The sequence below is a fragment of the Neolamprologus brichardi genome, chromosome 8 (assembly GCF_056152115.1).
Source record: "Neolamprologus brichardi isolate AB-2024 chromosome 8, ASM5615211v1, whole genome shotgun sequence".
Taxonomy (NCBI): Eukaryota; Metazoa; Chordata; class Actinopteri; order Cichliformes; family Cichlidae; genus Neolamprologus; species Neolamprologus brichardi.
The window spans coordinates 6,552,007-6,578,738 of record NC_142111.1 but is presented as its reverse complement, the minus strand read 5'-3'; the positions used below and the strand labels follow the sequence as shown (position 1 = coordinate 6,578,738).

The window sequence follows — 26,732 nt, the reverse complement described above, 5'->3', positions numbered from 1 at the left end:
CGTCTCGCTGGTGCTAGCTGTTGTTACTAGCTTATAATTTTTGTAGGTCCCAGTGCTTGCAAATAAATAACAACAAGGAAGCCGTTTCACATTCTCACACTCTTCTCAGTTGTAGTTTATTTTCTTATTTAGTGACAGCTGAAAAGTCAAACACTTCGCTTTAGCTCTCAAAGGACAAAATGATCAGAAACAGCAGCAAACAGTCGTGATGACGCTCACCGACACACACTGCAGGCCTTTGGTCACACACTTCTTCCTGGTAACAACAGGACACATCTGACTAAACTGACTTTCAGGTTAAGAAAACAAATTTTTTTTTTTCCTTTGCTTACAAAACTCAAAGGATGCTGTGAAAAATTAACACTGAATAAAAATGTAACTGACAACACGGTAACACGTGCTTGAATGTACTCGCCTGAAAGTCATTTTGGCCTGAATTTCCCTTTTGGAAGGTGGACCCGGATCTGTGGGGTAACAGAAGCCAGCAGGATGAACCTAGTTCTTAATGTTTCATGACTAACAACAGCCGTTTAAATAGGAGGATTTCTGACGACAACTGCAGAAAGAAATGGTCTCTCTCCAACACGAGATAAACACTGACGACACGGAGCGTCTACACTATTCAGTCTGTCCCTCTGCAGCTGCCAGATTCTGTGGGGAATGTCAGTAATGATGTGTTTCAATAAATTATTCTGACTGCTATTTATTAGCATACCTACTGTCTTCATTTTATTTAATATACTTAAATGCAAAAAACACAAAAACTGAAGTTCCCCAGAAATTAATGTATTGAATTATCAGACCATTTATTGTTTGTTTTTGTTTTTTATTGTATTTCATTGGTTATTTGCTGTTCTTTTTATTTTATTATTAATATTGGCCTTTAGGACTTCCACAGCCCAACACGTAACTACATAAAAGTAAACTAGAACAGCCCTCAGAGAGCAGATACGCTTTATTTTTTTGCAGTTTTAAAGAAAGCGACGGAGATGTGGATTAAAATCTGTTTCTTTGCTGATGGGAAGAAAAATGTTTAACCAAATAAAGATTACTTTACACTGGAAGACCTGAAGACATTCCAAGTTTTCTGCCATTTATTGAAGGAAAAGTGTTGCACACCTTTTTCATATAATCAGGGCTGAAAAAGGTGTTTTCAGATAACATGGAGCACAATTGGGACTTCGATAAACAACAGACTGAGAAGACCTGAAGTTATCACAAGTCACAATGAGAAGTTCTCAATGTGAGCAAAAGACAAGAACGCTGTGCTCTCCGAGGGCCGATGACTTTAACACTGATAAGCAGCAGCTACTGAATGAATCATGCTTCTTATTTCGCACCGGCTGAACTGATGTTTCACCGCCTCCAAGAAAAACCTGGTTTGGACCTAAAACAGAGGCGGGAGAACGAGAGTCAAGCAGCTGGTTTAAATATTAGCAATTTACAACATGCGATGCAAGTTTAAGTCTAACAAACGTTCGTTTCACAGTGTCCGATTTCGCTCCTTTCCTAAAAAAAGGTCACTTTTGCAGCTGTGTAAGTGCTTTAAAAAGTCGCCACAATTTGATGTCTTGCAGTTGGAACAAAAAGTCAAATCCGAGGGGTTTTTTTTAATTCTTTTCTTCTTTTTTTTTTTTTTGGGGGGGGGGGGGGGGGGGGGGGGCACAGAATTCATCTTGGAGATTTAAAGCAACTCAGCAGCAGTTCAGCCAGCATAGGGCAAAAAGTTGAACCACACAACAACGGAGCCGTTTGATACAGACAGCTGTGTGTTTGCAGTAGTGTTACACAACAGAAATGACACTGCAGAATGGTTTGTTTGGTGGATGTTTAAGGTGCAACGTGACCTCTGATAATAACTTCAGAGCTCTGATGTTTGTTTGTTTTTTTTAAAAATGTCCATTAAACCGCAGATGAGATGCTGAAACCTGACCTCAACTAAAAAGCATAATTTAATATCCTACTGAGAGAAGATGAAGAAGAAACCTGTAACGGATTAAGTTGAAAAAACGCCAACCGCAGCTATACCGTGGCAAGTTGGAGACTTGCTGTGAGTCAACTAAACCCTCTTATCTGCGACATTATGTCATGGAGACAGACTTGTGATGCTGTCCTCTCCACTGAGACTCCAACTACCTCCTAGGAGCAGGTTTTCACAAGCAGTGAGGACAGTTGTGATGTCTTGTTTAAAAATCTTACACCCTTAAAGAACAAAAATGATGATTAAAATAATTGTATATAACAGTTCAACACAAAAACAGTTTGCAGTTTGGCGTTGTCAGTCCAGGCAGTGCTGACGGGGGTGTTTTTTTGTATTCGTTTGTTTTGCCGGTCCAATAGTTTTTCCTTTCTTTTTTTTGACTGGATGATTTGAGAGATGATGTTTCTGTTAAACAGCACACCTCTGAAATCACAGACCACCACCGTGCCCTGACCCCGCGGTGGACCTGAAGGAAGGAGGCTGGGTGGTCTTATTCATTATTTTTCGTGTGTTTGTTCTTGATTCCCTCATCCCAGGCTGCGTGCTCAGTCTAATTCTATGGGGCTGTCCTCTGGAGGTTCTTCAGTTCCGTCATCCTCCTCACCCGAACCCATCAGGCTGTTCAGCAGATTGCCTGCAGGGTGCAAAACAACAATCATCAGTCTTTCAAAGGCTGCTGCAGAGCCAACTGTGAGGTGAAATAGGGCTGTGCGATATATCAGGATATGACATTTTGGTCATAAGACATCTATCATCCCGATAACAATATAAATCACAGAAATTTAACATTTTCTGTAAATTCTGTGAATTGCAGGCAGCTCGACTTGTGTAAAGTGTTTCCAGCTGGGCGTCATGTACCTGGAGTCGAGTGTTTTAACCGATGCATGAAACGATACATTTTTAGACATAAGTTGTAACGGACGCTGTTTCTTTGTATTTATTACACGGCGTGCGGCGGGAAAAAGCCTGTTCTAACGTTTGAGTCTAAAGTTTATTTTTTAGCACCTGGCGGCTCTTTTTGCTTCTCATCCGTAAGTACTCTGCATACTCTTTTACGTGACTCAGTTTATTTTGAAAAGTCTCAACAGAATCCTGAACTTTATTGTGAAAGGTTTATGTGGAAACAAGCGGACACGCAATGGTTTTACTGTCGTTGTTGCTAACGACAACGCATAAAAACAGTCGCTTGTCCATCCGTAGTGTGGTTATATTAAATATAAGAGAAAGAGAGACCTTTAAGAAATTAATACAGCCACTATAGTGACCATCAAAACGATGAAAAAAATATTGCCGTAAACAGTTTATTTTGCGACACCACAAAACAAACGATGGCGTAAAATGAAACGATAGACGTTTTTATATCATCATCCGATGTATATATCGTTATATCGAACAGCCCTAAGGTGAAATATATCTTTATTTTACTGACAAGGAACACAAAAAACAAACAACTGCAGGAAAACATTTAAACTTTAATAATTTAAAAGATTTGGATTAAACATTTCCAGCGGTAAGCTGAGCCATCCATCATGGTCTCCATTTCTGCTCTTTCGTATTTGGCCACAAGCCTCCTTCTGTCAGAGCATCTGCCACCTTATTAGTCTCCTACTTCAAATTCCAACAGAGACGTAAAAAAGAGAAATAGAAATCTCAAATAGAAACGGATAAAGTTAATATCCAGCTTTTTAAACTGTTTTTGGTGGTCTGGTGATTCCACACAAAGTGTTTATGTCCATGTGGCCACTGAAACTACAGTGATGATATTCCCCTCATTTTTTTTTTTTTTTACATATAAGTTACTGGGGGTTAAAACCAGGTCAGACAGCCTACATTCTACATGGGTAAGAGTCACGACTACAAACAGTTCCTTTAATTAAGCTGCCTGTTATTTTACATCTTGTCTAATAGCTTTTGAAGCACCTTCATAAATGATGCAGAGGCTTCAGGGAATTTCTTGATAGCATCACATTCAAAAGTAGCTGGTGATGAAAAACATCGCTATCAGTCTTTCTCTTCATCTTGCTGGTAAGTCTATTAACATGTGTGTGTGTGTGTGTGTGTGTATATACACATCACTTGTGTTTGCCAACTCACCTAGTAGTCCGCCATACGATGGGGACTGTTTGGGTGGAACGCCAAAGAAAAGCTGTCCTATTCTGTCGAGATACTGAGGAGTCACAAAAATGTCAAGAGAGAGAGGATTACACCTGAGTAGAGTCTGTGTTTACAGGCAGTTTAACCCCATAATGCAACTTCAATGACAGACTTTCTCCAACATCTTTAACCAAATGAATTCAAAGGTTAAGTTAGCCTAGTGCACATGGTGTAGTCATTTGTTACATAAATTTTGGGCAAAGACAATAAACAGTATGAAGCTGCAGCTCAACACTCACCTCATTATACATGGGATCCCTCTTCAGGGAAGGCTGATATTGCTCACATAACACTGTGAAAACTGTTAATTTACCCCTAAAGAAAACAAACAAAAAGCATCTAAATGATGAAAACAATTCACTGATATTTTTAAGCTTACTTCTGTCAGGCATGATAAGCAAACTCAACAATCGCAACATCTGTCCTCACCCGTCCACTGCCAGCAGCAGAAACCAGATAAAGTTTAGTAGAGGCTGCACGAAAGGAGGGCCCCTCTCTATGGACGGGTGTTTCTCTGTGTACGTGCTGAACACCACGGAAGCGCTGTTTTTGTTCTTTAAGCAGAGGAACCTGGAGGGTTTGAGAGTTGAGAGAAGAAAGGGAGCGTTATGGAGATGGCATGATAATAAAAGTAAATGATGCTCAAAGCCTCTTTGAAGAAATGGCTGACAGTGTAAAAATAGATGCAGCTGCTGGTCGATATGTTGGAGATGGATGCGTCAGTACCATTTTCTCCATTTCTACCGCTACTGAACACTATACTCAATACTCCTGAGGGGTAAACTGCAAACCAAGTTCCACACAGCTAGGCTTTCTTGGATTTAGCTGGTTCAACAAAACCTACATCCCCAGTTTATAACAGGAATCACTAGCACTGTCATCAAATTTCTCTGTTAAGGTGGAATTTCTATTTCAGACTCTGCGCTTGGACACTCACATAAAAATGCATGACATGTGACTCTTCTGCACAAAAGGATTCCTATGAGCGCCACCTACTCCAATCAGAAACATTAGAAAACCACAGATGAATTGCCCTCTAACCTAATAACTGGTTGTGTTATCTTTGGCAGCAACACATGCAATCAAGCATTTGTCATAACTGCCTGTTTAGTGTCATGCCAAACATCTCAATCAGATTTAAGTCTGAACTTCGACTAGGACACTCCAAAACCATGATTTATTGAGTTATTTATTCATTTATGTTTAACCATTCAGAGATGGGATGCATAAGTGTACTTGAGCTTCAAGTCATGAACTGATGGTCGGACATTCTCCTTCAGGAGAAAGCAGAATTCATGGTGCCATCAGTTACAGCAGGTCATGCAGGCGCCAAAGCAGCTCCAGACCATCACACTACCACCACCATGTGTGACTGTTGGTATGAACTTTTTATGAAATGCTGTCTTAGTTTTACCACAGAATATTTTCCAAAAGTCTTGGGGATCATCAAGATGTTTTGTTTTTTTCTTGGAAAATGTGAGACTTTGTGTTGTATTTGGCCTCCTTGGAGCTCTCCCATGCAGGCCCTTTTTGTCCAGTCTCTGATTTGGGTAGGCTAGCCACTCCTAGGAAGGTTCACTACTGTTGCAAGTTTTCTCCATTTATCGATAATGGCTCTGACTGGCTCACTGGAGTCCCAAAGCCTTAGAAATGACTATCCAAGCCTTTCCACGCTGATAACTGTCAACTTTGTTTCTCAGCTGTTCTTGAGTTTCTGTAGATCACTGCATGTTGAGATCTTTTAGCTTGCTTCACTTTGTCAGACAGGTTCTATTTAAGTGATGTCTTGATCAAACAGATCTGGCATTGATCAGGCTGGGATTTAGCTAATGAAATCAAACTCAGCTTTCCAAAAAACAAAAAAAACCACACAGCTAAATTTAGCTCCCTCCCCGTTTCCTAATTTTGCATCCAAGAATGTGACAAGGTGACAGTTCACTTACTGTAGGACGGCCTGCGCCACAAACATGTCAACCTCACTGCGGAAGCCTCGTGATGCTGAATACTCCACCAACATGTGTGCACAGCCCTCCCCGTCAGAGGAATGCAGGAAGTGATAACGAGACTCACTGTAGTTTTGCTCTGACGATTTAAAAGAAAAATACAACAACATCTTAATTTCCAAGATGGCAACATCAGGACAGTAATGATGTAGCAAGCAAAGCAAAACAACGTTACCAGGAAACACACAAAACAGGATGTCATTATACACAGAAGATGTCATGCGAGCATAATTCGTTAAGACGGACTGATACAAGGAGCAAAGGCCCTGTGTTTCTAGATTAAGGACACACTCTGACCTTGTGATATGACACTATGTTTTAACACATACAAAGCTATTGAATTTTAAACCCAGTTTCAAAACCCAGTCTCAACTGTGTATAATATAAATAAAAACAAGATGCAGGGATTTTATAAACCCACAAACTCCTTTAATTTAAAATAGAATATCCATTGTTTGAAATGAAAAAATGCACCATTATTTTAAAAGATTAGTTCATTTTGAATTTGATGGCAGCTAAAATGTCTCAAAAGTGTTTTAAAGACATTGGATGTCTTTAAAACATTTAAACTGCTGATCAGTACATTTGTTGCCCCCTTTTCAACAAAAATGTTGGAAAGGGGGCAACAAAAGGCTGGAAATGCAAGTGGCACAAAAAGAAACAGTGAGAGGAATATTTTCTAAACAAACTGGAAAGCGGTCAGTAACATGATTGGGTTTTAAAAAGGGCATCTTAGAGAAGCAGAGTAAAGTATGTAAAGATTGGCAGAGTTTCACCAATCTGCAAAAAACAGTCTACAACTTGTGTAACAATGTCAAAATGATGTTCTTAAGTGTAAAGCTGTGAACACTTTGAATATCTCATCTATCTGTACAGATTTTAGAGCAACATATCCTCCCATCTGGATGTCTTTTACATCGAAGGCCTTGCATATCTCAGTGAGACAATGCCAAACTGTAGCTACTACTACTACTACAACAACAGCATGGCTCCTTACTAGAAGATGATGTAGGTGGTGAACTGCCCTGCCTGCAGTACACTACACTCTCACCAACTGAAAACATTTAGTGCTTCATGAAGAAAATATTCAGCAACAGTCAGGACTATAAAGCAGCTGGAATCTCTATAAGACAAGAATGGGACCCTTTTGCTAACATTCTTCTCCCAAGAGTCAAAGAACTGCTCTCCTCAGCTCGAGGAGACTTGTTGGAGATGTGTTGCTGCCGTCAAATTCAAAATGAGCTAATATTTTTCTTAAAATGGTTCTTCTCAGTTTAAACAGTTGATATGTTTTCTATGTTCTATTGTAAATAACATATGTACTTGTGTGATTTGTGAATCATTGCATTCTGATTTTATTTACATTTCACACAGAGCCCCAACTTTTTTGGAATAGGGTGTTGTGTGTGTTCTCTGAGTAGTCTAGACATCATATACACCACAATTAAATCTAGTGTGTATGTGCATCGAAACATTTTGTATGTTTTCTATTGATCAAGCCAATCAGCCATTCACAAAGTGTGCAATCTGGCATTAATTATTACTTTGCAGTCATGGGTTCACTGTTAATAATCAATATATCTCACAAACTATCAGTAAACCGATGGTGTCTACTGATATCTTAATACGTACATTCAAAAACCTTCTACTCTCTGCGCTACATAATCAACATGATCAACTTTTACCTTTCCACAAAGTGACAGCAAGCAGCTGGTGTAGTTTTGGATGACCCAACTTGCCAGACCCTCCTGTGGACCATTTCAAGGCTCTGGAAACAAATGCTACTCTCTCTGGAGAGTTCTGGTCCATCTGGCTGAACAGTTTAGCCAGACATTCTTTAAAAAAAATAAATAAATAAATAAATAAATAAATCAGAAAAATATAAATGAAATGCCCTGTTGTGCAGACTTCTTTGACTATCATGAGGATTTATTAATACATCATTTGCGATCAGTTATACACACAGGTAGAGAAGTGAGATTTAGCTGATCAGTACAGTAGTTAAGGCCAATCAATTATTTATTATATGAAGCACAAATCCACAGTTCAGTTATTGCAGCAGTTAATGATCAGGATATGTTTGATAAACTGCACATATTCTATATGTGATTTTAGTTTGGTAATATTTATTTCAATAGAAAAAAATGTATTTACCACTATTTATAAGAAGTCTTGTAGATGAACTTTAAAAGTCTTGCACCCACCTAATATTTCATCTTCAACTTTTGTCTCAGATTTCTCCAAAACCTCCAGCACCAGCATGGACAGATCTGCTGCGCTGTTTTGCTGCAAACAAAAACACAGCAAGTGTAATTTTTTTTAATCTACACCGTCAGGAACTGTCTGGAACTTGGGTTAATGATCTACTATAAAATATTATAATTACACAAAACAAGTCAATTGTTACAGCCAAAATTATTTGCTTTCTAACAAACTCAGTGCTGCATGTACCTGGTTGTAGCTGAAGAAGAGCAGTGCTCCGTTATACATCAGCTCCCTGGCCTCCGCATGTTTCCCCTGTGACATGTACCTGATGCAAGACAGAGTATCAGTATTACACAAGAGATGACACTATCCGTTTCCAAGGCACACAAGCTCAGTCCTGCTTTCCTTCTTTTTCACAGCAGGTATCAATGAAGGAAAACAATATTTTAGACTCCCTTTATTTCCAGGTGTTAACACTTCAATCATGAAAACCAGTGAATGAGCAGGCCAACACACACCAACTGTGAGAGAAAGAAAGCTTTCAAATTGGATTCAAATAGGTTTATATCACCTTTTTTTTAATTAAAAGCTGGTGGTACGCAGCTAAGCAGTATTGCACCTTGACTAATAATTTTATTGCACTAAATAGAGCTCAGATTTCATAGTGTTGGAGCAGGGAGTTAAGACTGAGCTTTTATGACAAAAACTGCAACACTCAAACGCTTAGGCTTATTCAGGTCTCTAAATGGACTGGCTGTGAATGAAGACACTTTTGCTAGCGATAACACGTCCAGCCATCGCGGTCCAGACCGCGACAGTGCAGAATGTTGCTAACTGGCTAACTCAGCCGGACATCTTCAACTAACAAGTTTTTGCAACCTCAGCAGTTACTAAAATAGTTAGCCGCTAGATTCGGTTATGTACGAATAAAGAGACTTTCAAGTTTCACACAAAAGCAGAATATCTGTGGTAGGCATTGTCCGGGTAGCTAACTACACTTCAGCCATCAAAAGCAAACACATAGCTGGCTAACTAGCATTAGTTAGCAGTCCCGTTTTGAGACTAGATGGAAAACGCGACCGTCCAGACAAACACAAGGATCACGAAGAGTGGGTGGGCCCGCTGTGAAAGCAGACCAATCACAGACAGTCTGGTGTAAAAGCAAGGTTGACAGCAGAATGATCTGGAACAGGCAGGCCTCGAAGCCAAACGGCAATTATAACCGAATGAACAAGCGTAAAAACGAAGTCTCACCTAAAAAATAAAGTCCTGTACATCTGATGTGCTTCATAATAATCCCCCTTTTCTACGCTGGCTCGCAGTTTTCCTTCCACCCTCTGTACGCCTCCACGGTTTCTGGCACTGGAGCACCTCAGAGACTCCTGCTCCGACATCGTTGCTCCTCCGTAGCAGCAGCAGCACACCCAGCGACTGTTGACAGGGTGAACCCGGAAAGCTTTAAACTTAATGGACCCTCGTCGCTTGCCGTAGCCGGTGTATCGCAGTAGGTGTACAAATTATGGAAGCATGAAAACTTTTGAAACCTTTTTGTAACCAGCAGAGGATGCTTGAGGCAACACGGTAACGAGGTTAATTGTAGGGAAAATAAAAATAAAAACATTATTAAAAAAAAAAGAGATTCACCGGTTTGTTTGTTTTTTTGGCATATATTATTAAACGCCTGGATAGTAAGTAACATATTTGCATCCTGATGCCGGACTTAAATTGATTAATTACTGTTGATTACTATAACAAATTGAGTTATCTAGATTTGGAGAAAAACTTGAAAACGGGATTTATAGTGAAGAATAAATAAATCATAGTTTTGTGGAGTGGCAGAGATGCTAAATATGTGTCCCATCTGTTGAACTTATTGTCATACATTAGCTAGCTGTAAAGCCAGCTTTCTGATATGTGTTATGCTTACAGACTGTACTGTTACTGTTCTTCTAGTGTCTGTAGAAAGCTATATGAGAAACATTACTAATCAGGAAAGATCAGAGAGAAAGACTTCACAGATAGAACACTTCTATAGATATTTGCTGTAATTACAACAACAGGAGGATCATTTCATACAGCTTAAGTTACTTGTATCTGTCACTCAATTTTTTATAACAGTCAAAAACGCGTCTTAATACACTTGAATCTGGAATAAATCTGTTACCTGAAAATAGACGAGGTGTCGGGGTTATAGGTTATATCCTATAACAACTTTTTCTTGTTGTGGTTTTGAGTCTATAGCAATATTAGTACTAATGGAATTTATTTAGCCAGAGGACATTTGGCATACTTGGTGACTCTGACTGTAGTTTTTGGGAGTGAAAGTATAAGAGCACATAGTGTATTGAATACTTGATGTAACTAACTCTGCTTCACTATTCTTATATTCGTTATCAGCATTTTAGCTACATTATCAAGAGAAGTCTGTGGAAAAATTTACTTATCAAAGCTAGGTAACCACAGTTGTCTGACAGCCATACATTTGAAAAATTTAAGTGATTGTTGTTTCATGAGTATATTTAAGTGTACATTTATTTGTTATCATATTATCATGTTATCATATTTAAGAGCACATTTATTTGTTATCTATAATAACACATAAGTGACAGACAAGTTAGTTCTTTTAAATTTTTATATATTTTTGTAGGTTTTGTAGTTATTTTCCCCTCTTAAATTATGGAAGAAGAATGAAAAGCAGAAGTAAATTTGATAAAATATTCATTTATAAAATGCTAATTCTGCAAACAGTGACTTTTATGCATCAGTAGACAAATTCAGCTGAATATTTGGGCCACATAATCAGCAATCAGTACTTTGCTGAGAAAAGTAAACAGTAAACATTTAAGCATTTAGTAGCTGTAAACAGCCGTCTGGAGAACACAAAGTGATGAAAAATTGATGGATTAATCTAATTAAGAATATAAAAATTAATATGAAATATATTTTAAACAATCTAGGGTATGTTGGAAACTATAATACATACCACTGTCCACTGCTGAACAGTGGCAAACACCTCCACCTCCACCATCTTTCCAACTTGTTGCACATAATGCCCTTTCTTCTTCTCTTCTCTCTCTACATATATCCCAGTCTTTTAGCCAGTGCAGAGGTCATATCAGCCAGCAGCACCTCCCTCATGTGGTCTTCTCTTCTCTGTAGCTCGTGGACAAAATGCCCCTTCAGCTCCATTACCTCCATCACGCGCTCCACCAGCTGCCTGCGTGTAACACTTCTTTCCTCTGCAGGGCGGTCGGGACTGTTATCCACCAGTTCAGGCCTCTGGCCACACAGTGCCACAGCCCTTTTCAGATTTCCAGCATCTGCATCAAGCAGCTGATCTAAAGTGTTCCTTCGACCCAGACGGTCTGCATGAGTGAGCACTGGGATAATGTACCTCTTGACTTCCACACCGAACAGTTCCATTGTGGCTTGGACTGCTTGGGCAGCATCCTGCTCAGCCCCCTTGGTGAAGCCTGGAGCACGCATCACCAGTAGAAAGGCATGTGGTCCGGGACTGGCGAGCTGGACACTCCTCAGAACTTCCAGTGCTCTCTCTCTGTTCCCTAGTGACGTCCCCAAAAGATCCGGGGTCTGAATTACTATAAGTTCTCTACCATCTATAAAAGCCCTTTGCACAGTACTCTCCTTTAGAGGAACCCTTTTGGTGCTTCTCTCACTGGTGTTCATTAAAGTATCTGCTAAGGAAGTCCGTCCTCCACCAGGAAGCCCCAGGAGGACCAGCCTGAGACCTGGTTTCTTGGGAATGCTGCCGCCAGAGGGATCAAGCATTTGGTTCAGCAAGCTGCTAATTACTTGATCATTCTGTGAGTTCAAAGACCCGTCTCTGGATGACTCTACAGAGATAATACAATATTATTTTAGAATAAAAAAAAGCCTTATGGGGTAAAGCTGTGATTCTAAATCAAAAAGAGCTCAATCTGATTATCTAAAATTTCATTTTTTTTCATTTTCTCAGTTGGGAAATTTATAAGAAGAGCTGTAAGAACTTGTGTGGAATAACAATATTTTCTGCTGAAAACAATACAATACATGCCAAAGATGGTGATTCAGGAAAAGAGGGCACATCGTTGCCTCAATTACATACAGTCAGTGACATAAGAATGAATTTTGTGTCACATCAGTGAACGCTTTAGGCCAGTTTGAGAGATAGTGTAAGACCATTTGTGAAACCTGAGACTGAGCTGAAAGTGGACCTTGTGCTCAGGATAATGATCCTGAACAGATTTGCAAGTACAACAAGAAATATATCTCAGAAAGATGAATCACTCCATAATCCTTATAATGCAAAATGGGCATTATAAGGACGCGAGAACCTGAAATATCCTGAAACTGAAGGAGTTTTGAATGAGAGTTCTTAAACATACCAGAAAGCCAATAATTATGGAAAAACTTCTCATAAGGTTGATTCTGTAAAACCACTAGCTTCTGAGACCATTGATCGTTTTCTGAGACAAATCTCATGAAAGCACAGAACTACAAAAAATGAACAAATACATATTGATATATAGAGTATGTAGCTAAATATAGCTAATAAAAATGACAACAAACTGACTGTTGATGGCTTTGATGACAGCAGCGATCCACTTGAACCTTGAGGAAAATGCTGAGGAAGCAAGCAGACAGAAATTTACATTAGTGTTGTAATTACTCGCATGTATCACAGAAACAGCTGTGATGCCTTCACATTTTAAACTGCTGTCACATGTCTGCTTGCACTGCTGGGTCACGTCCTCTGATAGCCACTCAGATTCTAAACGTTTTCTTTTACGCTCTCTCCGAAAAAGCCTATTTGCAACACGCAGTGAAGAGAAAACAAAATCCAACAAAGATACGAGAAATACTTACTGGCTAAAAAGCGCCAAATCCGAGACAGCCACTTAAACAAGGTCTGGATTACTGAGACACGAGACATGGAGTGGAAAAAGTCAGCTCCAGTTTAACAGATTTTGTTTTAAATGGTAAAATGGGGGATGTGCTTTATACCTCGGAGGGTTCCCACAAGCCGACTTATCCACCCCCAAAGAGCTGACAGACCTGAAGGGAAAAGAAATAATCAGTGCGCATGAATTAACTCATTTTTCTGGTTTTGTCCTGAAACTTGGAAGTCAAAGTGATGTATTAGCTTAGATAAACTCACCAGTTAAAGAACAAAAGAGACGAATCGGCCATCGAATCAGAGCTGGGAGAGCTGCAGGGAAGTGTGGCTAGAATGAGTATCGCAGAGTGTGATAATAACAGGGAGACTTATTTATTCATTTTCTATAATGAACATGGATTTATTCATATGCCATAACTGTAGGATCCATACTGCCCTCTTGTATTTGTTTCTTTTGGATTTACTATAATCAAACTCTACATTCAGTCAGCTGATACAGGACAAAAGACACACTGTAGACATGAGCAAGTGGTGTATGAACACAGAGAGAGAAAACAGCTGATTAAAGACGAAACACTCATTGAATCGTGGGAAATCTGCAGCATCCTAAGCATATTGCTGCATAACTAAGAGATGATTCAGTGTATCTTTTGTCCTGTCTCCCTCTCTGAGCCTGGTTCTGATGGAGGTTGCTTCCTGTTAAAAGGGAGTTTTTCCTCCCCGATGTTGCCAAATGCTCGCTCATAAGGGGTTGTTCTGATTGTTGAGGTTTTCTCTATTATTGTCAGAAAATGCCTGAGATTACTGTTGTGATTTGGTGCTATATAAATAAAACTGAGTTGAGTTGAATTTACCTGAATTGAATTAAATTGAACGGGGCCTGATTATTTATGATCTTCATGCGAAGAGAAGCATTTTAAATTTGATTATGCATTTAACTGGCAGCCAGTAAAGAGAAGCCAGTATAGGAGAAATACGCTCTTTCTAGTCTCTGTCCCATTTTGAATCATTTAAGTGTTCAGATGACATGTTATTGATTCGGTTTAAAGATTTAGACTAGTGTGTCGTATGTTTGCGGTATGTTACTCGCAATTACTCCCCCACCCCCCTTTATCCCCTGTCTTTCGATATCTTGGCCCTCACACCCTGTCAGGTCTGGCATGACAACCACTCAGATAATAATGTGAGATCTAAAATAAAAGATATAAAAAATAAATAAAAGAAAACAACTAACAAGAGGAGCCTATAGACTGTCTACAGCACTCCTCTTGGCAATGCAAATGTGTTTGGCACAACAAAGCAGACCATGATTCTGTTTGATAAAAGTGCTGGACAGGAGAAGTTTAAGAGAAAAAGAAATGGGAAAAAAAAAACATGTTTACTACCTGAAAATAGTTCCCTATTACAGATTCATTATTTATTTTCTAGACTCAGTAAAAGTCATTAAACAGTACAAGTGTGGGTGTTGCTGTGTGACTGACTCTGTGAGAACCTGTAGAGAAGATACCCCACCACGGTAAAAAGTCCCATCTGGACACTGTTGGTGTTCATCCACCAGCCTATCAAGGAGAAGGCAGGGAGGCAAACATGACATTAGCGGTGCAGAGCTGTTCACAGCTTAGCATCAGTTTAGCCTTTCACCCACATTGAGAGAAAAAAAAACCCCTGAAGGATCCCAAGAAAGCTGTGTCACATGGTTTTTGATTGTTTACACTTATTTTTAAGACTTAACTTGGCTGTAAAGACCGCAAACTACAATGCCTGAACTCAGCACTTTACATGTAACATACATTTTGCAGCAATAAAGATGCATCATCAGAATATGATACTTAAAAAAAGAACAATAAATTTTAAAAAAAACATGTCAATATCATATTTTTTGTGTGTAAATCTTTATTTTTTTATGTATATTTTGCCTACCTGCATCCTCAGGGGTGTCTTTCTCACACTGACACTCCATGTCTCAGCAGATGGGAACGCTGTAGTTGGTGTCAAAGTAAGAAGAACAGGCAGCACCACTTCTACTCAGAGCTAACACAGGTTAAACAAGCTGCTTGAAAAACGCTGCAATGTTTATGTAATTTTCCTAAGTGTTCAGTTATAACAAGGAATAAAAACTCATCTGATATAACAGGAAAGGGTTCTGATTAATAGGTGTCTAGACTACAAGACAGAGCTGAAAAACCAAACATAACGTAATGTTGTTAAGTCCTTTTTGAGCTATATCGACAGCAAAATGCTCATGAAGAGCTTTTACCTGATGTGTAGTCAGATAATCTCCCTCCAAGAGTGACATCAGCTTTCAGACTGTCAGTACAATTCACATGGGGTTAAAACTGATTTCTTCTTCCTGCTTTTGCGCAAGTATTAGCCTGCGCAGGCCTGCCCTCCTCAGGAACAGTACTTCCTTTTTGTTATGCAGCAAAACAAATCAATGACGAGGCCCAGGAATGCTGATCATGCAGTTTGACCTGGGACACACCTTTTTTTGTGCAACATGAACAACTAGAAATGCAGCTTAAGGTGAACTAACCTGTGTGATTATGTAAATAAAAGGAATCAGGTGAGTAGTATAAAACAGTTTATTAATGCAAATGCAACGCCATCAAGTGTCACCACACAGTATTTATAAGATCAGTGTATTCCAATGCTTCTAGACTTCTTTATCATTTCAAACACCACTGGAGTGAATGCTTGATCACAACAGAATGAGGCTTTTTTAAACATTCAAACAGTATTTATACATAATGGGGCTGTCACGCTGTTCTTATCTAATCAAGCCCAACAGGAAAACACAGCGTCTGGTCCATGTGAGGGCCACGTAGAGAGTTTAAAACAAGCACAGGAACCATACATGATGACTGCTCAAACAGATTCAAAAATTAACCAGAACTTTGTGCAAAGCTGTTGTGGATTAAGTCTGGTGTAGACTCCTCATGAGCCTAAACGGGCAATCAAAGCATCTATCAGCTCCTGCTTCTTGGTCCCAGTGGTTCGAACCCCAAATTGCTTACAGGCGTCCTTTAGAACGGGCACGGTCAGCTTTGCCAGAGTGCCGTTCTGCACATGGGCCTTCAACTCATCTTCTGTCAGCTCTACTTTGGGCTTCTTCTCAGCTCCACCTCCAGTATCAGCTACGAGTTCATGGAGTAAAAGAATAATCAGATTTATCAAATCACAGAATTCCCAAACTACTGAATGATGCAAGTTATTAATAAGTCAATCTGACTACCTGGAAACATTTTGCTTGGGATGTAATTCACAACACATACTAGCACATAACGTACGTTACATACGTAGTTTCACTGATGGTTCATGCTCTGACCTGTTTTGCGTTTGGCAGCTGGCTTGCTCTCTGGATTGTAGTAGGCAGGGTAGACCAGATCTTTGAACTCCTGGACCAGAGGACCCAGACGCTGGTCTATTTGGTCAACCTTTGGCACTGAGGAAGAGAAAGAACGCGATGAGTAGAATTACTCTAGCAGCCACAAAAGGAAACTGGGATCTGTGTTTAGGTCTGCATCTTACTGATGAGATCCTCAATTTCCTCTGGAGCCATCATATCCAGAGCCAAGGCCTCCAGGTTCCTAAAATGCTGCTGGATGACTGGGTTCTCAAAACCTTCACTCCTGCATGACATTACAGAGTGTGAAAATAATATTAGTGGTTACTCAAAAAAACAAAAAGGAAATGCGTGAGTCTGATATAAACCAGAGTACTTCTTGTTGTTAGTTTTATGAAATTTGATATAACTCCTCAGTTTTCCTGTAAAAAAAAAAAGAAGAAGGGGGCTCTAGAGTTACCTGTATTTGAACCTGAGTTTGGAGACAATCTCTTTCATCTTGTCCACCTGTGTTTGTGAGGCCAAGGGAAACTGCGGAGGGTCCAGAGTCCGAAAATCATCGGCGAATGGCAGGTAGATGACGTTGAAACCTGGTAAAGTCATGAGCAGACAAGACGCGTCACACTGCAGTCAATTACACACAACTAAGTTCAAATGTTTAAGTAATATTTATGTATTTGCGAGTTCTCTGTATTACTGTAAAATTTAGTTATTTTTGCTAAAAGCTGTAAAGACTCTGAAGTTCCACTTAAAGAAGCTAAAATAATTGAATGCAATTAGCCATCTTGACCCCAGCACCACATTACCTGGTGGTGTAATCTGTGCTTTTCCCTCGTCGAGCTCCTCATTCTGAGGCAATAGGGCAACAAACCGAGGTGGATAGTTTCTGCGGGAGATGAAACGGCACAGAGCGAACACATTCCTCTCGCTGCACTTCTTCAGCAAGGCGGAGAACAGACATGAACTGCCTTGAGTGAAAATAAATAAATAAATAAATAAATAAATAAATGAATAAATAAAAATCACAGGATATCCGATTCAGTATCAATGAGATCCACATTTACTATGACTGAACAGACAATTTTTATAGCTGCTTACATTTTAATAAAAGCTTTTACTTTAAACCCATCATCAATTCTATTTTATCAAATGCTTCTCAAATTCAGGGGAGCCTAAGCACGACTCAGCTTTAACTCAGCGTTCTTGGAACAGAGTCTTTGCATGCAGGGTGTGGATGAGAGAAACTTAAGTTGACTATGACCTTTATTTGAAAAAATATTTAGAAATATCCAGAGTCAACACTGTGGTTTTATTCTTCCTTCCTAGAATTAAATCAGACATACAACCGCACACACAGTTCTACCTTTCACCTCATCCTCCTCAGGATAGAGGAAGACAGCAGGCCGGATATGGTGATGCAGTTTGAGCTTTTCCATCGGTTTGAATCCAATCAGAAACAATCCAGGGTCATCAAACTTCTTAATGGCATCCACCTCGTCCCTCTCCATCACAATTTCTTTACCACCATAATACTACACAACACAACACACACACACAGAAAAAGTGGAGTTTTCATGTGTAAGTTAAATCTTAAAAAAATAAAAGGAAAAGCACTCAAATAATGGAATAAACATAGCACTGCTTTCGATTGGGATCACGAGATTTTCATTACCTGGGCTTTCTTTATCTCACTGGGCAGCAGCAGACTGCCAGTTTGGGTGTGGAAGGTTCGAGTTTTGCTGCGGACTGGCTCGTTGGTTTCCCTGTAAAGTTTGATGGAACCTGGTTTGCGAGCTGCCACAGCAGTTGCATAAATTCCCACGGCTACATTTATGCCCTCCCCGAGGCACAGGTTTAACCTAAAGACAGCAGAAAGAATAGATAGTGTAAAGAACAGCCAAGAGGAAAAGGTAAATAAATACGCTATGGATACAAAGAAAGCCATCGCTTACCTTGCCAAGGCTCTTTTCTTTAGCTCTTTGGCCCGCACCCGTTTCTGGAGGTCCTCCAGCTTGTCAGAAGGCTGCAGCTGCAGCCCCATCTCACTCTCATCCTCTGGTGGACTTACAATGTCACAAAAGAAGAGCGAGATGTTGAAGCCCCCCGGTTTCATCAGGTGCATTAAATCAATAACGACGCCTAAAAGAAGAGGGTCGAGGGAAGACAGCCCACATACACAATTATCCAATGATAACAAATCATCACACTTCAGTAAAATAATGTGAACTTGCAGAATTAGCAGAAGATAGAAACCCGAAAGGCTGGTAAAGTTAATTACCAGGCAGTGATAAAATTTACAGTTAACAGGGCTTGCGTGAATAGCTTCTTTTAGACCCACCAGTCTCCTTGAGATCACTGGCCTTGGTGCGAGCCTGTCGGTCTTTCACGCTGTCGCCTCCGTGTGGTTCATCCCTGCACGTGAAAATCATAAGCCGCTTGTGCGAGAGGCGGAGCTTGATGTCACTGTAGAGGTTGGCACAGCACCACAGAGCGTCTCCTAATGATGTCTCTCCACTGCCTATGGTCTCTGTTGCCAGCTTGGCACCTTTTTCCCCCCGCAGAGCATCTACCTCCTGGACTCGCTTTGCACCTGTACAAAGCAAGAGACAGACAAGGGTATAAGAAAGATATGTTCAGCCGTTTACAAACTACTGAGGAAGTATGAGCCAATATTGACTGCAGCTTTGCTCTGCTCTTTTGAAGTTTTGGTCTAAAATAAAGGAAAAAAAAAGAGGAAAAAGAACTGCAGATAAGAAGATTGCCTACATTTGTGTTTGACAAAACAAAATAAAGTGTAATTATGTGTTTGCTTGAAAGAGCTGCAGCTTACCAGGCTCATTGAGATCATGGTACACATAGACATGCTTAAATGAGTTTCTGGGGTTCTTGCTCTGCTCTGTGCCGTAGAAAACCAGAGCCACCAGGTCCCTGTCGCTACTGATGATCTTACTGGTGTACACAGAGCGCACAACCTACAAGAGCAGCACACAAACCATCATTGTTACAAGGTTGCTATATGAAGCAGAGCAAAATAACTACTATAAAATTAAAACTAGCAAAAGAAAGAGATAACCAGCCATCTCACCTGCATGGTCATATCAAAGTTGGAGGGTTCCCCGTCTTCCCCTTTGATGAACATCTCCTTGGAGGCATCAACCAAGAACACCAAGCTGTCTCTCCCTGTAATTTTGTAGTTTCCTATTGAAGATGGAGACCTGGTTGATTCTGTTGTCACTTCAGTATCACTTTTTGTATCAATGCTACGTGCCAACATTTTACTTGTGCTGAAGTAGATTTTAATAACTAAAATGTGATAATAAAATGTGATAACAGCAAAAGTATCATTTAACAAATTCTGAGCCACCCCTCAATTCTTGACTTTTTGCCAGGTGCAGCATTTATTGAAACATGTGCAAAGATACAAGGAAATACAGTATATAAGGCAAGTATTCTCACAAAGGCGAGTTTATACTATTTTACAAACTTGAAAGTCAATATTTGGTATGCCAACTTTTATTCATCAACACAGCCCTAACTCTCTAAGGTAAGTTTCTTGTCATTTCATTAAGTAGTCTTTAGGAGTAGTTCTCCAGGCTTCTTGAAGAACATTCAAACCTCCTGACTGTGACAGGATCAGCTGACTGTGACAGGAAGATGGCGCCTTTGCTTGGCTTGACTTCTACCTGCCTACGTTGTATTGTATTTTATGTTTTTATATCAGCCCTGACGTTTAATATATGGAGCTATGCCGCTGTGATTTACGACCGTTCTTCCATATTGATGATGCCTCACCTAACTCTGCAGCTGAACTTTTAGTGTTAGTTGCCTTTCTACACCTGAATGATTTATAAGTCAGTGTTAAGTGAATTAACAATTAAAAGCATTCCTCTGAAAATTGCCAGGTTCAAGAACTGGAGTTAATAAGGGGGGAGGAAAGCAGCCAATGTTTAAAAAAAACCTTTGAAAGACCTTCATAAAACCTGGAAAGTTATTGCACAAAACACAACAAAGTGGGGCTCTTAGCTAAATATAAACAAATAAGTGGTGGCTCAAGACTTTTGCACAGTGGTGTAAATAAGCGTTGAGTAGCGGTTTTTCCTTTTACCCCCTGACTGCTCCCCTTCTTCTTGCTCTCCCTCCTCATCCTCGTTTTGGTAGTAGGCGTTCCACTCTGCCATCGGTGCTGCCTTCAGTCCCGTCTCAGGATTTACTGTGAAAACCAAGGATAAAAGACTGCCGCATTTACAACACTAGATTCAAACGAAGTATCAATGGCAGAAGGCTTTTCTGTGGCGTATTTAAAAAGTGCATCCTATGTACTCCTACAAATAAACATATGGTGCAACTTTCACCAGATAATAATTATTATGCACACGACAATGTATTTCAAAACAGTTTTAATGTCTCGTTAACGCATTACTAACGTTTAATTAACTATGTTTTTAACTTTAGCTAGCAAATGTTAGCTAGCTTAGCTTGTAATTAGCTACTTTTCATGCCATTTCTATTTAGGAGCCGACTATGTAACAATGTTATGGGTCTAATGAGGCACGAAAATTGATAGCCTAAACTTACAACATAAATGAAATACATACACAGTTTTCGTCAGAGAATTCCGTCACTTGCCGTGTGCTTCTCCTTTCTGCACACAAGTCCAGGCTAGTTTTAATCACTGGCGCGTTCAGATACGCGAACAAGCACGGTTCAAACGCCTACTGGATGTCTTATCGTCTATTGGCAGTTTATCTGCCAATCTAAGGTATTGGCCAATCCCGTTTAAAAACGCGGGGTTTATTTACCCTAAAGCCGGAAGCCTGCTGTTCACGTGATAGGACAGTAGTGTTATCGTTGATAGACAGTGACACAGCACTGGATTTGACTCCCGGCAACTTCGAGCTAGGTTTTACATTTACTTTTTTATTTTACAGTTATTACTAGCATTTTAAACAGCCTGTAGCCTGAATTTATTATTTCTCACAGTTCCACCACCAGAAGGTTTATTAAACTTTTCTTTGCCACCGGGAAGCTAGCTAGCTGGGAACTCTGTAGTGACTAAGTAACTTTCTAGAAGGTTAGCCGCATTGTCGTTGCGAATAAATCGTTTTGCGTTATCATGGACCAAACCGATTCTTATCCAGTGAAACTTTACGTTTATGACCTGTCCAGAGGGATGGCCCGTCAGCTGAGTGCTTCCATGCTGGGTGAGTTTCTGACTAACTCTGTCATGACTCAGTGGGATGCTTCGGAAGTGAAAGTTGTTGTTTTCTAAGGGCGGAAAAAGTTGATCGTAATTTAAATTATTTTCTCTTTACAGGGAGACATATTGATGGGATATGGTGAGTTTACATAAAGAAAGTTCTATAAAAAGTATTCTCACTGAGCACCTGAGCTGCAGTTAAGTAGTTTAATACCACTGTTTAAAAAACAAATGCATTGGCGTCTAACAGGCACACGGGTGTTGTGGTCCACGGCAAAGAGCACTACTTTGGTGGATCAACAGGCATCACCAATTGTCCACCTGTAAGAATCAGCACCGTCCTCTCATATAAACAGTGCACTTTAAAGCCGTTTGATCTAGACACAAAATCAAGAAACTTGTGTCAGAGTCTCAGTGACAAGTCACTGAAGTGTGCATCTGTTTGTCTCCTAGGGAGGCACCCTGTTGGGTCCGCCTGATTCTGTAGTAGACATGGGCTCCACTGAAGTGCCTGAAGACCTTTTTAAGGAGTATTTAACTTCACTGGGAGAGTCCAAGTACAGGTAAAATAAGATGATTATTGTTGTTGTTGTTGTTGTTGTTATTTTGGAAAAATACAACTGAACCAAACAGTTACAAATGATTTGTTTTTAAGTAGCACCAGTAAAATTAAGTGCATAGCTTGAATGCACAGAACAAGGCTCATGCGTTACTGCCCTGTTTGAGTCTAAATAATAGTTTTTAGGAATGAGCTAAAATGTACATATAGTGTTCTTCCCCCTCATTATTTTGCATTTAAAACGTTTCTGTCTCATCACTTCCTGCTACTCGCCTGCTTTTCTCCACCCTGTGGTGCACCTCTCTCTCCCTCTCTCTGCGCTTTGAGCTCCTTCTTCTTCCATCCTCTGACTTCCTCCTTCATTTGTTGCAGAGGTGCCAATTACAACTTGTTTGAGAACAACTGCAACACTTTCAGCAGTGAAGTGGCTCAATTCCTGACAGGCAGAAAGATCCCATCGTACATCACAGACCTTCCATCTGACATCCTCGCCACGTAAGCTTCTTAATTCTGTGCAGTCGAATTGAGTATCTGCTGATACTGATGGCAAAACACTAAAAATGCATAATAATATCAATTATATTATAGATAATAAATATAAATGGAAAAATGCATTTGGAATTATATGCACCCTGAATGTTGTATTAAATACACCATTACAATATGAATGTACAGTTGTCAAAAATTAGAGACCTGGGTTGAGAAACACTCAAAACACTGAAAATGAGAAAAGTATTTTTACACTGCCCAAAATAAACTACTATTTTTGGTCAACTATGATCACTAATAAGACATTTATTGGCCTTTTCACATGTAGAACTTTCAGCTCCACTTATTAAAGATTTAAGTGAGTGATTTAATTTTGACCCGGTGTCGTTTGTAGAAAAATCTGAAATAAATGGAAACTTGTTATTTAAAGACATTAAAGATGTATGCTGTACAATCATTTCATCCTGCGTCTCTTTTGAACGATTACTCTTGTGGTATTAAGTGTTTGCTGTTCTTGTATGATATAACTGACTAAGACTTTGGTTTGTAATGTAACTGTACTCTCTGCTGTATTTCCTCACAGACCATTTGGCCAGGCTCTCCGTCCCTTCCTGGATTCCATGGTCATAAATCCTGGAGGCAACAACCTGGCTGGGCAATGATAGACCGAGTCGTGGATTTTAGAAGATAACTGATAACATCCCTGCTTGTGGCTGGCAAGTCACTTCTATATTTAATCAGCCATCACTTATTGTTATTGACTTTTATGGTGTTATTCAACATACTCTGAGGTGTATGCGAGGGGTGAAGGTGTGCTAAACTCTGTGGACAGGGGACTAAAAATGGATCTTATACTTGTTTGTGTACATTAACGTGTTTAAGATTACGTTTTCTTGGGTCAGCAGTAGTGGTGCAACGGATCAAAAATCTCACGGTTCGGATCGGATCGCGGTTTTAAGTCACGGATCGGATCAATTTTCGGATCAGCAAAAAAAGAAAAAAGACAAAAATTTAACATTTACTTATTGAAGTATTTTTTTCCTGTTAAAAACATTCAACTCAAGACTCATTCCACGCAATTATTAAAAAATATAAATCTTGGTACAATATAGGGCAGTACAGTCTTTGTATCTACCACTCAATTCAATTCAATTCAATTGTATTTATAAAGCACCACATCACAACAACAGTTGCCTCAAGGTGCTTTATAAGCTAGGTAATAAGGTATAAGGTATGTAAGGTAGACCGTACAATAATACATACCGCTCATTATATCGCACTCTGCTGTGATATAATGAGCTGTCACGGTCACGTAGCTTTCCGTTGCCCTGGAGCTCCACCCATTTGTAGTAGTTAGGGCAACAGAAGATGCCTGGGACAGTTCAGCCATAACTTTAAACTTTTCCTGGTCATACATGCTTGGAACGATCTTGCCACTAAAGTGGACGCGAACGGGATATCATAGCGTGGCTCAAGCACGTTCATCATAGTTTAAACCCCTTGTTTTGCACAATGGAATACGGCCTCCCATCTGCAGCTAAACATCCCAATAACTTTTGTAATAGCTTTAGCCCAGTCGGACTGGGCAGCAAAGGGCTGCTAAAATACCGCAAACTCCTCTGCTCCTCCACTTGGACCGCTAGCGCAGGCCATAACTATCGCTTGACAGACCCACCACGCGCACCATACACATACTTTTTTCCTCTTTTTCAAATCTTCGGATCATGTGCATGCCGAAACGTGGAGTGGGATCGGTTCGGATTACGGATCAACCGTGATCCGTTGCACCACTAGTCAGCAGGATCACTATACATGCATATCCTTGTATTAGTATTCAAAGTTGTCATTTTAGAGGCAGGATTCATCCTCTCATGCACTGCTACTTATGAGAGGCGTTTTCAACAGGTATTGTCATCCTCTCACGAGGTGCTCCATTATGTCTCTCTGTCATTGTGGCAGTCTGTCACAAAGTTTATTATAGTTAGATGTTAGATAACTGCTCAAAAGAATCGAATGATGAAGAATCCATGAATCGTACTATCATCACATAACCAGCACTGGCCTTGTCTTCCAATCTTTCTGTTTTAATGTGTCTAAAGGATGTCTCAGTTTTAATCATTCACACAGATAATGAGAATTTGTAATGTAGTTTTTTGTTTGTTTTGTAGTTTTCATGGACAGCAGACCTTATTGTGTCTTTCTCCAGAGATCTTGAGGCAGAGAGATGGCATGTAAGGACTCCCAAGTTAAAATCTGACATTTATGGAATTAAAGGAAACCTTTTCTTTGATATTTCTCTATATGTGAAGTTTTTATAGTGACTTTTTAAAATAAAATTAGTTCAGGAACTACCCAAATAAGTGCCTAGAGGCATTTAAAGATCACTGGCAAGGCTTATACTTCTTGCTCTAAGACTTTATTACAAAAAATATTAATGTTGAAAATGGTAGTGTAAAGACTCTGATTGTGTTACGTTGGTAACAAATTGTTAGATGTGTATCAAAATGCACAAAGTGCCAGGATGTAGTTGTTTTGGCAGAAATCCAAATCTGAATTTGAGTCCAGTGCCAAAAATGAGGTATTTGTTCCTTAGTCCATTGTCACATTTTGGTCAGTTTGTTTATTTAACGTGCCATGCTGTGTTCTGCCTTTTCTTCAGTGTGGGTGTGAAATCGTTTCCACTTTTTCTGTCCGTCATCCCAATAATGTAAAAACTACTAACTTGAATTTCATGGAACTTGGTGGAGAGGGAGAAAAAAATGTAATCTGGTGCCTTAATTCTTTTCATTTGTTTGTTTTTACTGCTTGTATTCCTGTAGTTATTAGAACAGGATGCATTTCAATGCCAGCTCGGTTAAACCCGTTCTGCCGGCTCGTCTGGCTTTAAAAGTATCTTTTGACCAAAGTTTTATCTTCAGAATATCACCTCCAAGTTATGCATTTCGTCCAGGAACATCATATGAACACAGGGAATTATATTTTTTTTATGCATTTATTTTTTTTAAATTCAGGACCACTCAGCTTTACAGCTTTCATTTGCTTTGTCGGGTTTAGAGTTTTTTCAGTTTATAAAGACGCACTGTTTCATATACATTATGCATATTTGACTGTTTATATTTGCACGATTAAACCAGGCACAGGAAAACTATGCGTATCAACCACTTACCTCCATCACTGTTTTGGCAAACTGTGTTTAATTGTTGTGTTTGGGACATGTTTACTCTAAATATTGTTTAACCTGTTGCTCCTTCACCATCCTGATCCTACATAAAGGGTATGCGTAGATCATTAATGCACAAGTCTCAAAAAGGCCATCATTTTGCTTCTATTCAAATATAAATAGGTCTTTAGTTTATTCAGATTGTGAATCTAAAATCACTGAATTGAACCTGAATTTGTTGAGGGGGAAAAAATGTACTTAAAAAAAGATGTTTGCTTACAAGCAGAGGGTCACACGTGGTTTAGACAAATGTTTGTCTTAAAATGATTAATATATATGTTCGTCTGACATCTAAACCATCATAGGTGGTATCCTGGGCTGTTTAAACTGGGGTGATCACTGATGATGATCTAGACCTCACAAGGCAAATGTTTAACTCTGCACTTTATTAAATGTGTGACATTTTCAAATACTATCTTCCATTAAAATTGTTATTCTCTGAAGACTTTTCTGTTGACTTCTTTATTAAAATGTTCAGTTCTATAGTATTCATCAAGCATCTTAAGCCACTTCTAAATTCTTCATGTTTTGCTTCTTTTATGTTAAAGAATAAAGGCGTTTATACCAAGTACTAACTTTCAAATCTCGGTAAAATTATACAAACACAGTTTTTCTGCACCTATTTCCATTTTCCTGGCAAAATATAAAGGAAAGAGAGACGGCGCCAGACCTTTGCACTGTACG

General features: G+C 39.5%; 4 protein-coding genes across 6 annotated transcripts; 1 reads left to right on the top strand and 3 right to left on the bottom strand.

Moving 5' to 3' along the window:
• Positions 1 to 99: 99 nt before the first annotated feature.
• Positions 100 to 9,786, bottom strand: get4 (guided entry of tail-anchored proteins factor 4). 2 transcript variants are annotated; one of them, XR_437601.3, is made up of 10 exons: positions 9,598 to 9,786; positions 8,590 to 8,668; positions 8,343 to 8,424; positions 7,824 to 7,973; positions 6,079 to 6,217; positions 4,565 to 4,705; positions 4,375 to 4,450; positions 4,076 to 4,148; positions 2,403 to 2,615; positions 100 to 1,387 (listed from the first exon to the last, which is right to left on the bottom strand). XR_437601.3 is itself a non-coding variant. In XM_006807272.3 (9 exons), exons 1-9 carry the CDS (start codon positions 9,735 to 9,737, stop codon positions 2,527 to 2,529), a joined length of 969 nt encoding a protein of 322 aa, XP_006807335.1. In that variant the 5' UTR covers positions 9,738 to 9,786; the 3' UTR covers positions 100 to 2,526. The 2 variants fall into 2 exon arrangements, 1 of the variants encoding a protein (XP_006807335.1); XM_006807272.3 differs by having other exon boundaries at positions 100 to 2,615.
• A 1,408-nt stretch (positions 9,787 to 11,194) lies between these two features.
• On the bottom strand, positions 11,195 to 15,559 carry LOC118455600 (uncharacterized). Its single transcript, XM_035915088.2, has 8 exons — positions 15,498 to 15,559; positions 15,161 to 15,271; positions 14,722 to 14,799; positions 13,502 to 13,552; positions 13,348 to 13,398; positions 13,210 to 13,260; positions 12,917 to 12,967; positions 11,195 to 12,197 (listed from the first exon to the last, which is right to left on the bottom strand). The coding sequence occupies exons 2-8, from the start codon at positions 15,198 to 15,200 to the stop codon at positions 11,419 to 11,421; spliced, it is 1,101 nt and encodes a 366-aa protein (XP_035770981.1). The 5' UTR covers positions 15,201 to 15,271; positions 15,498 to 15,559; the 3' UTR covers positions 11,195 to 11,418.
• Positions 15,560 to 15,804: 245 nt separating this feature from the next.
• On the bottom strand, positions 15,805 to 21,298 carry xrcc6 (X-ray repair cross complementing 6). The gene is made up of 13 exons (XM_006807275.3): positions 21,179 to 21,298; positions 20,689 to 20,793; positions 19,669 to 19,781; positions 19,414 to 19,555; positions 18,922 to 19,173; positions 18,536 to 18,722; positions 18,256 to 18,442; positions 17,947 to 18,115; positions 17,390 to 17,551; positions 17,044 to 17,173; positions 16,769 to 16,869; positions 16,566 to 16,682; positions 15,805 to 16,374 (listed from the first exon to the last, which is right to left on the bottom strand). Exons 2-13 carry the CDS (start codon positions 20,759 to 20,761, stop codon positions 16,175 to 16,177), a joined length of 1,833 nt encoding a protein of 610 aa, XP_006807338.1. The 5' UTR covers positions 20,762 to 20,793; positions 21,179 to 21,298; the 3' UTR covers positions 15,805 to 16,174.
• Positions 21,287 to 26,485, top strand: desi1b (desumoylating isopeptidase 1b). Of its 2 annotated transcripts, XR_004844199.2 has the most exons (7): positions 21,287 to 21,784; positions 21,898 to 21,919; positions 22,031 to 22,103; positions 22,234 to 22,343; positions 22,712 to 22,834; positions 23,412 to 23,544; positions 24,997 to 26,485. XR_004844199.2 is itself a non-coding variant. In XM_035915100.2 (6 exons), the coding sequence occupies exons 1-6, from the start codon at positions 21,697 to 21,699 to the stop codon at positions 23,488 to 23,490; spliced, it is 495 nt and encodes a 164-aa protein (XP_035770993.1). In that variant the 5' UTR covers positions 21,288 to 21,696; the 3' UTR covers positions 23,491 to 26,485. The 2 variants fall into 2 exon arrangements, 1 of the variants encoding a protein (XP_035770993.1); XM_035915100.2 differs by having other exon boundaries at positions 21,288 to 21,784; positions 23,412 to 26,485.
• The last annotated feature ends 247 nt before the right edge of the window (positions 26,486 to 26,732 follow it).

What these genes read in the sequence shown, in the direction of transcription:
- LOC118455600 (XM_035915088.2), bottom strand. Translation starts at nt 15,200, where the DNA reads ATGGAGTGTCAGTGTGAGAAAGACACCCCTGAGGATGCAG. An exon ending in AGACACCCCTGAGGATGCAG is followed by an intron (nt 14,800 to 15,160) that starts GTAGGCAAAATA and finishes TCTCCTTGATAG; the next exon opens with GCTGGTGGATGAACACCAAC. An exon ending in TGTCATCAAAGCCATCAACA is followed by an intron (nt 12,198 to 12,916) that starts GTCAGTTTGTTG and finishes TTATCTCTGTAG; the next exon opens with AGTCATCCAGAGACGGGTCT.
- desi1b (XM_035915100.2), top strand. Translation starts at nt 21,697, where the DNA reads ATGGACCAAACCGATTCTTATCCAGTGAAACTTTACGTTTATGACCTG. An exon ending in GCTGAGTGCTTCCATGCTGG is followed by an intron (nt 21,785 to 21,897) that starts GTGAGTTTCTGA and finishes TTCTCTTTACAG; the next exon opens with GGAGACATATTGATGGGATA. An exon ending in GCATCACCAATTGTCCACCT is followed by an intron (nt 22,104 to 22,233) that starts GTAAGAATCAGC and finishes TTTGTCTCCTAG; the next exon opens with GGAGGCACCCTGTTGGGTCC.
- xrcc6 (XM_006807275.3), bottom strand. Translation starts at nt 20,761, where the DNA reads ATGGCAGAGTGGAACGCCTACTACCAAAACGAGGATGAGGAGGGAGAG. An exon ending in CCATGATCTCAATGAGCCTG is followed by an intron (nt 19,174 to 19,413) that starts GTAAGCTGCAGC and finishes TGCTTTGTACAG; the next exon opens with GTGCAAAGCGAGTCCAGGAG. An exon ending in AAACTCAGGTTCAAATACAG is followed by an intron (nt 16,870 to 17,043) that starts GTAACTCTAGAG and finishes AATGTCATGCAG; the next exon opens with GAGTGAAGGTTTTGAGAACC.
- get4 (XM_006807272.3), bottom strand. Translation starts at nt 9,737, where the DNA reads ATGTCGGAGCAGGAGTCTCTGAGGTGCTCCAGTGCCAGAAACCGTGGA. An exon ending in TACAGGACTTTATTTTTTAG is followed by an intron (nt 8,669 to 9,597) that starts GTGAGACTTCGT and finishes GTCTTGCATCAG; the next exon opens with GTACATGTCACAGGGGAAAC. An exon ending in CTGCTGCTGGCAGTGGACGG is followed by an intron (nt 4,451 to 4,564) that starts GTGAGGACAGAT and finishes TGTTTTCTTTAG; the next exon opens with GGGTAAATTAACAGTTTTCA.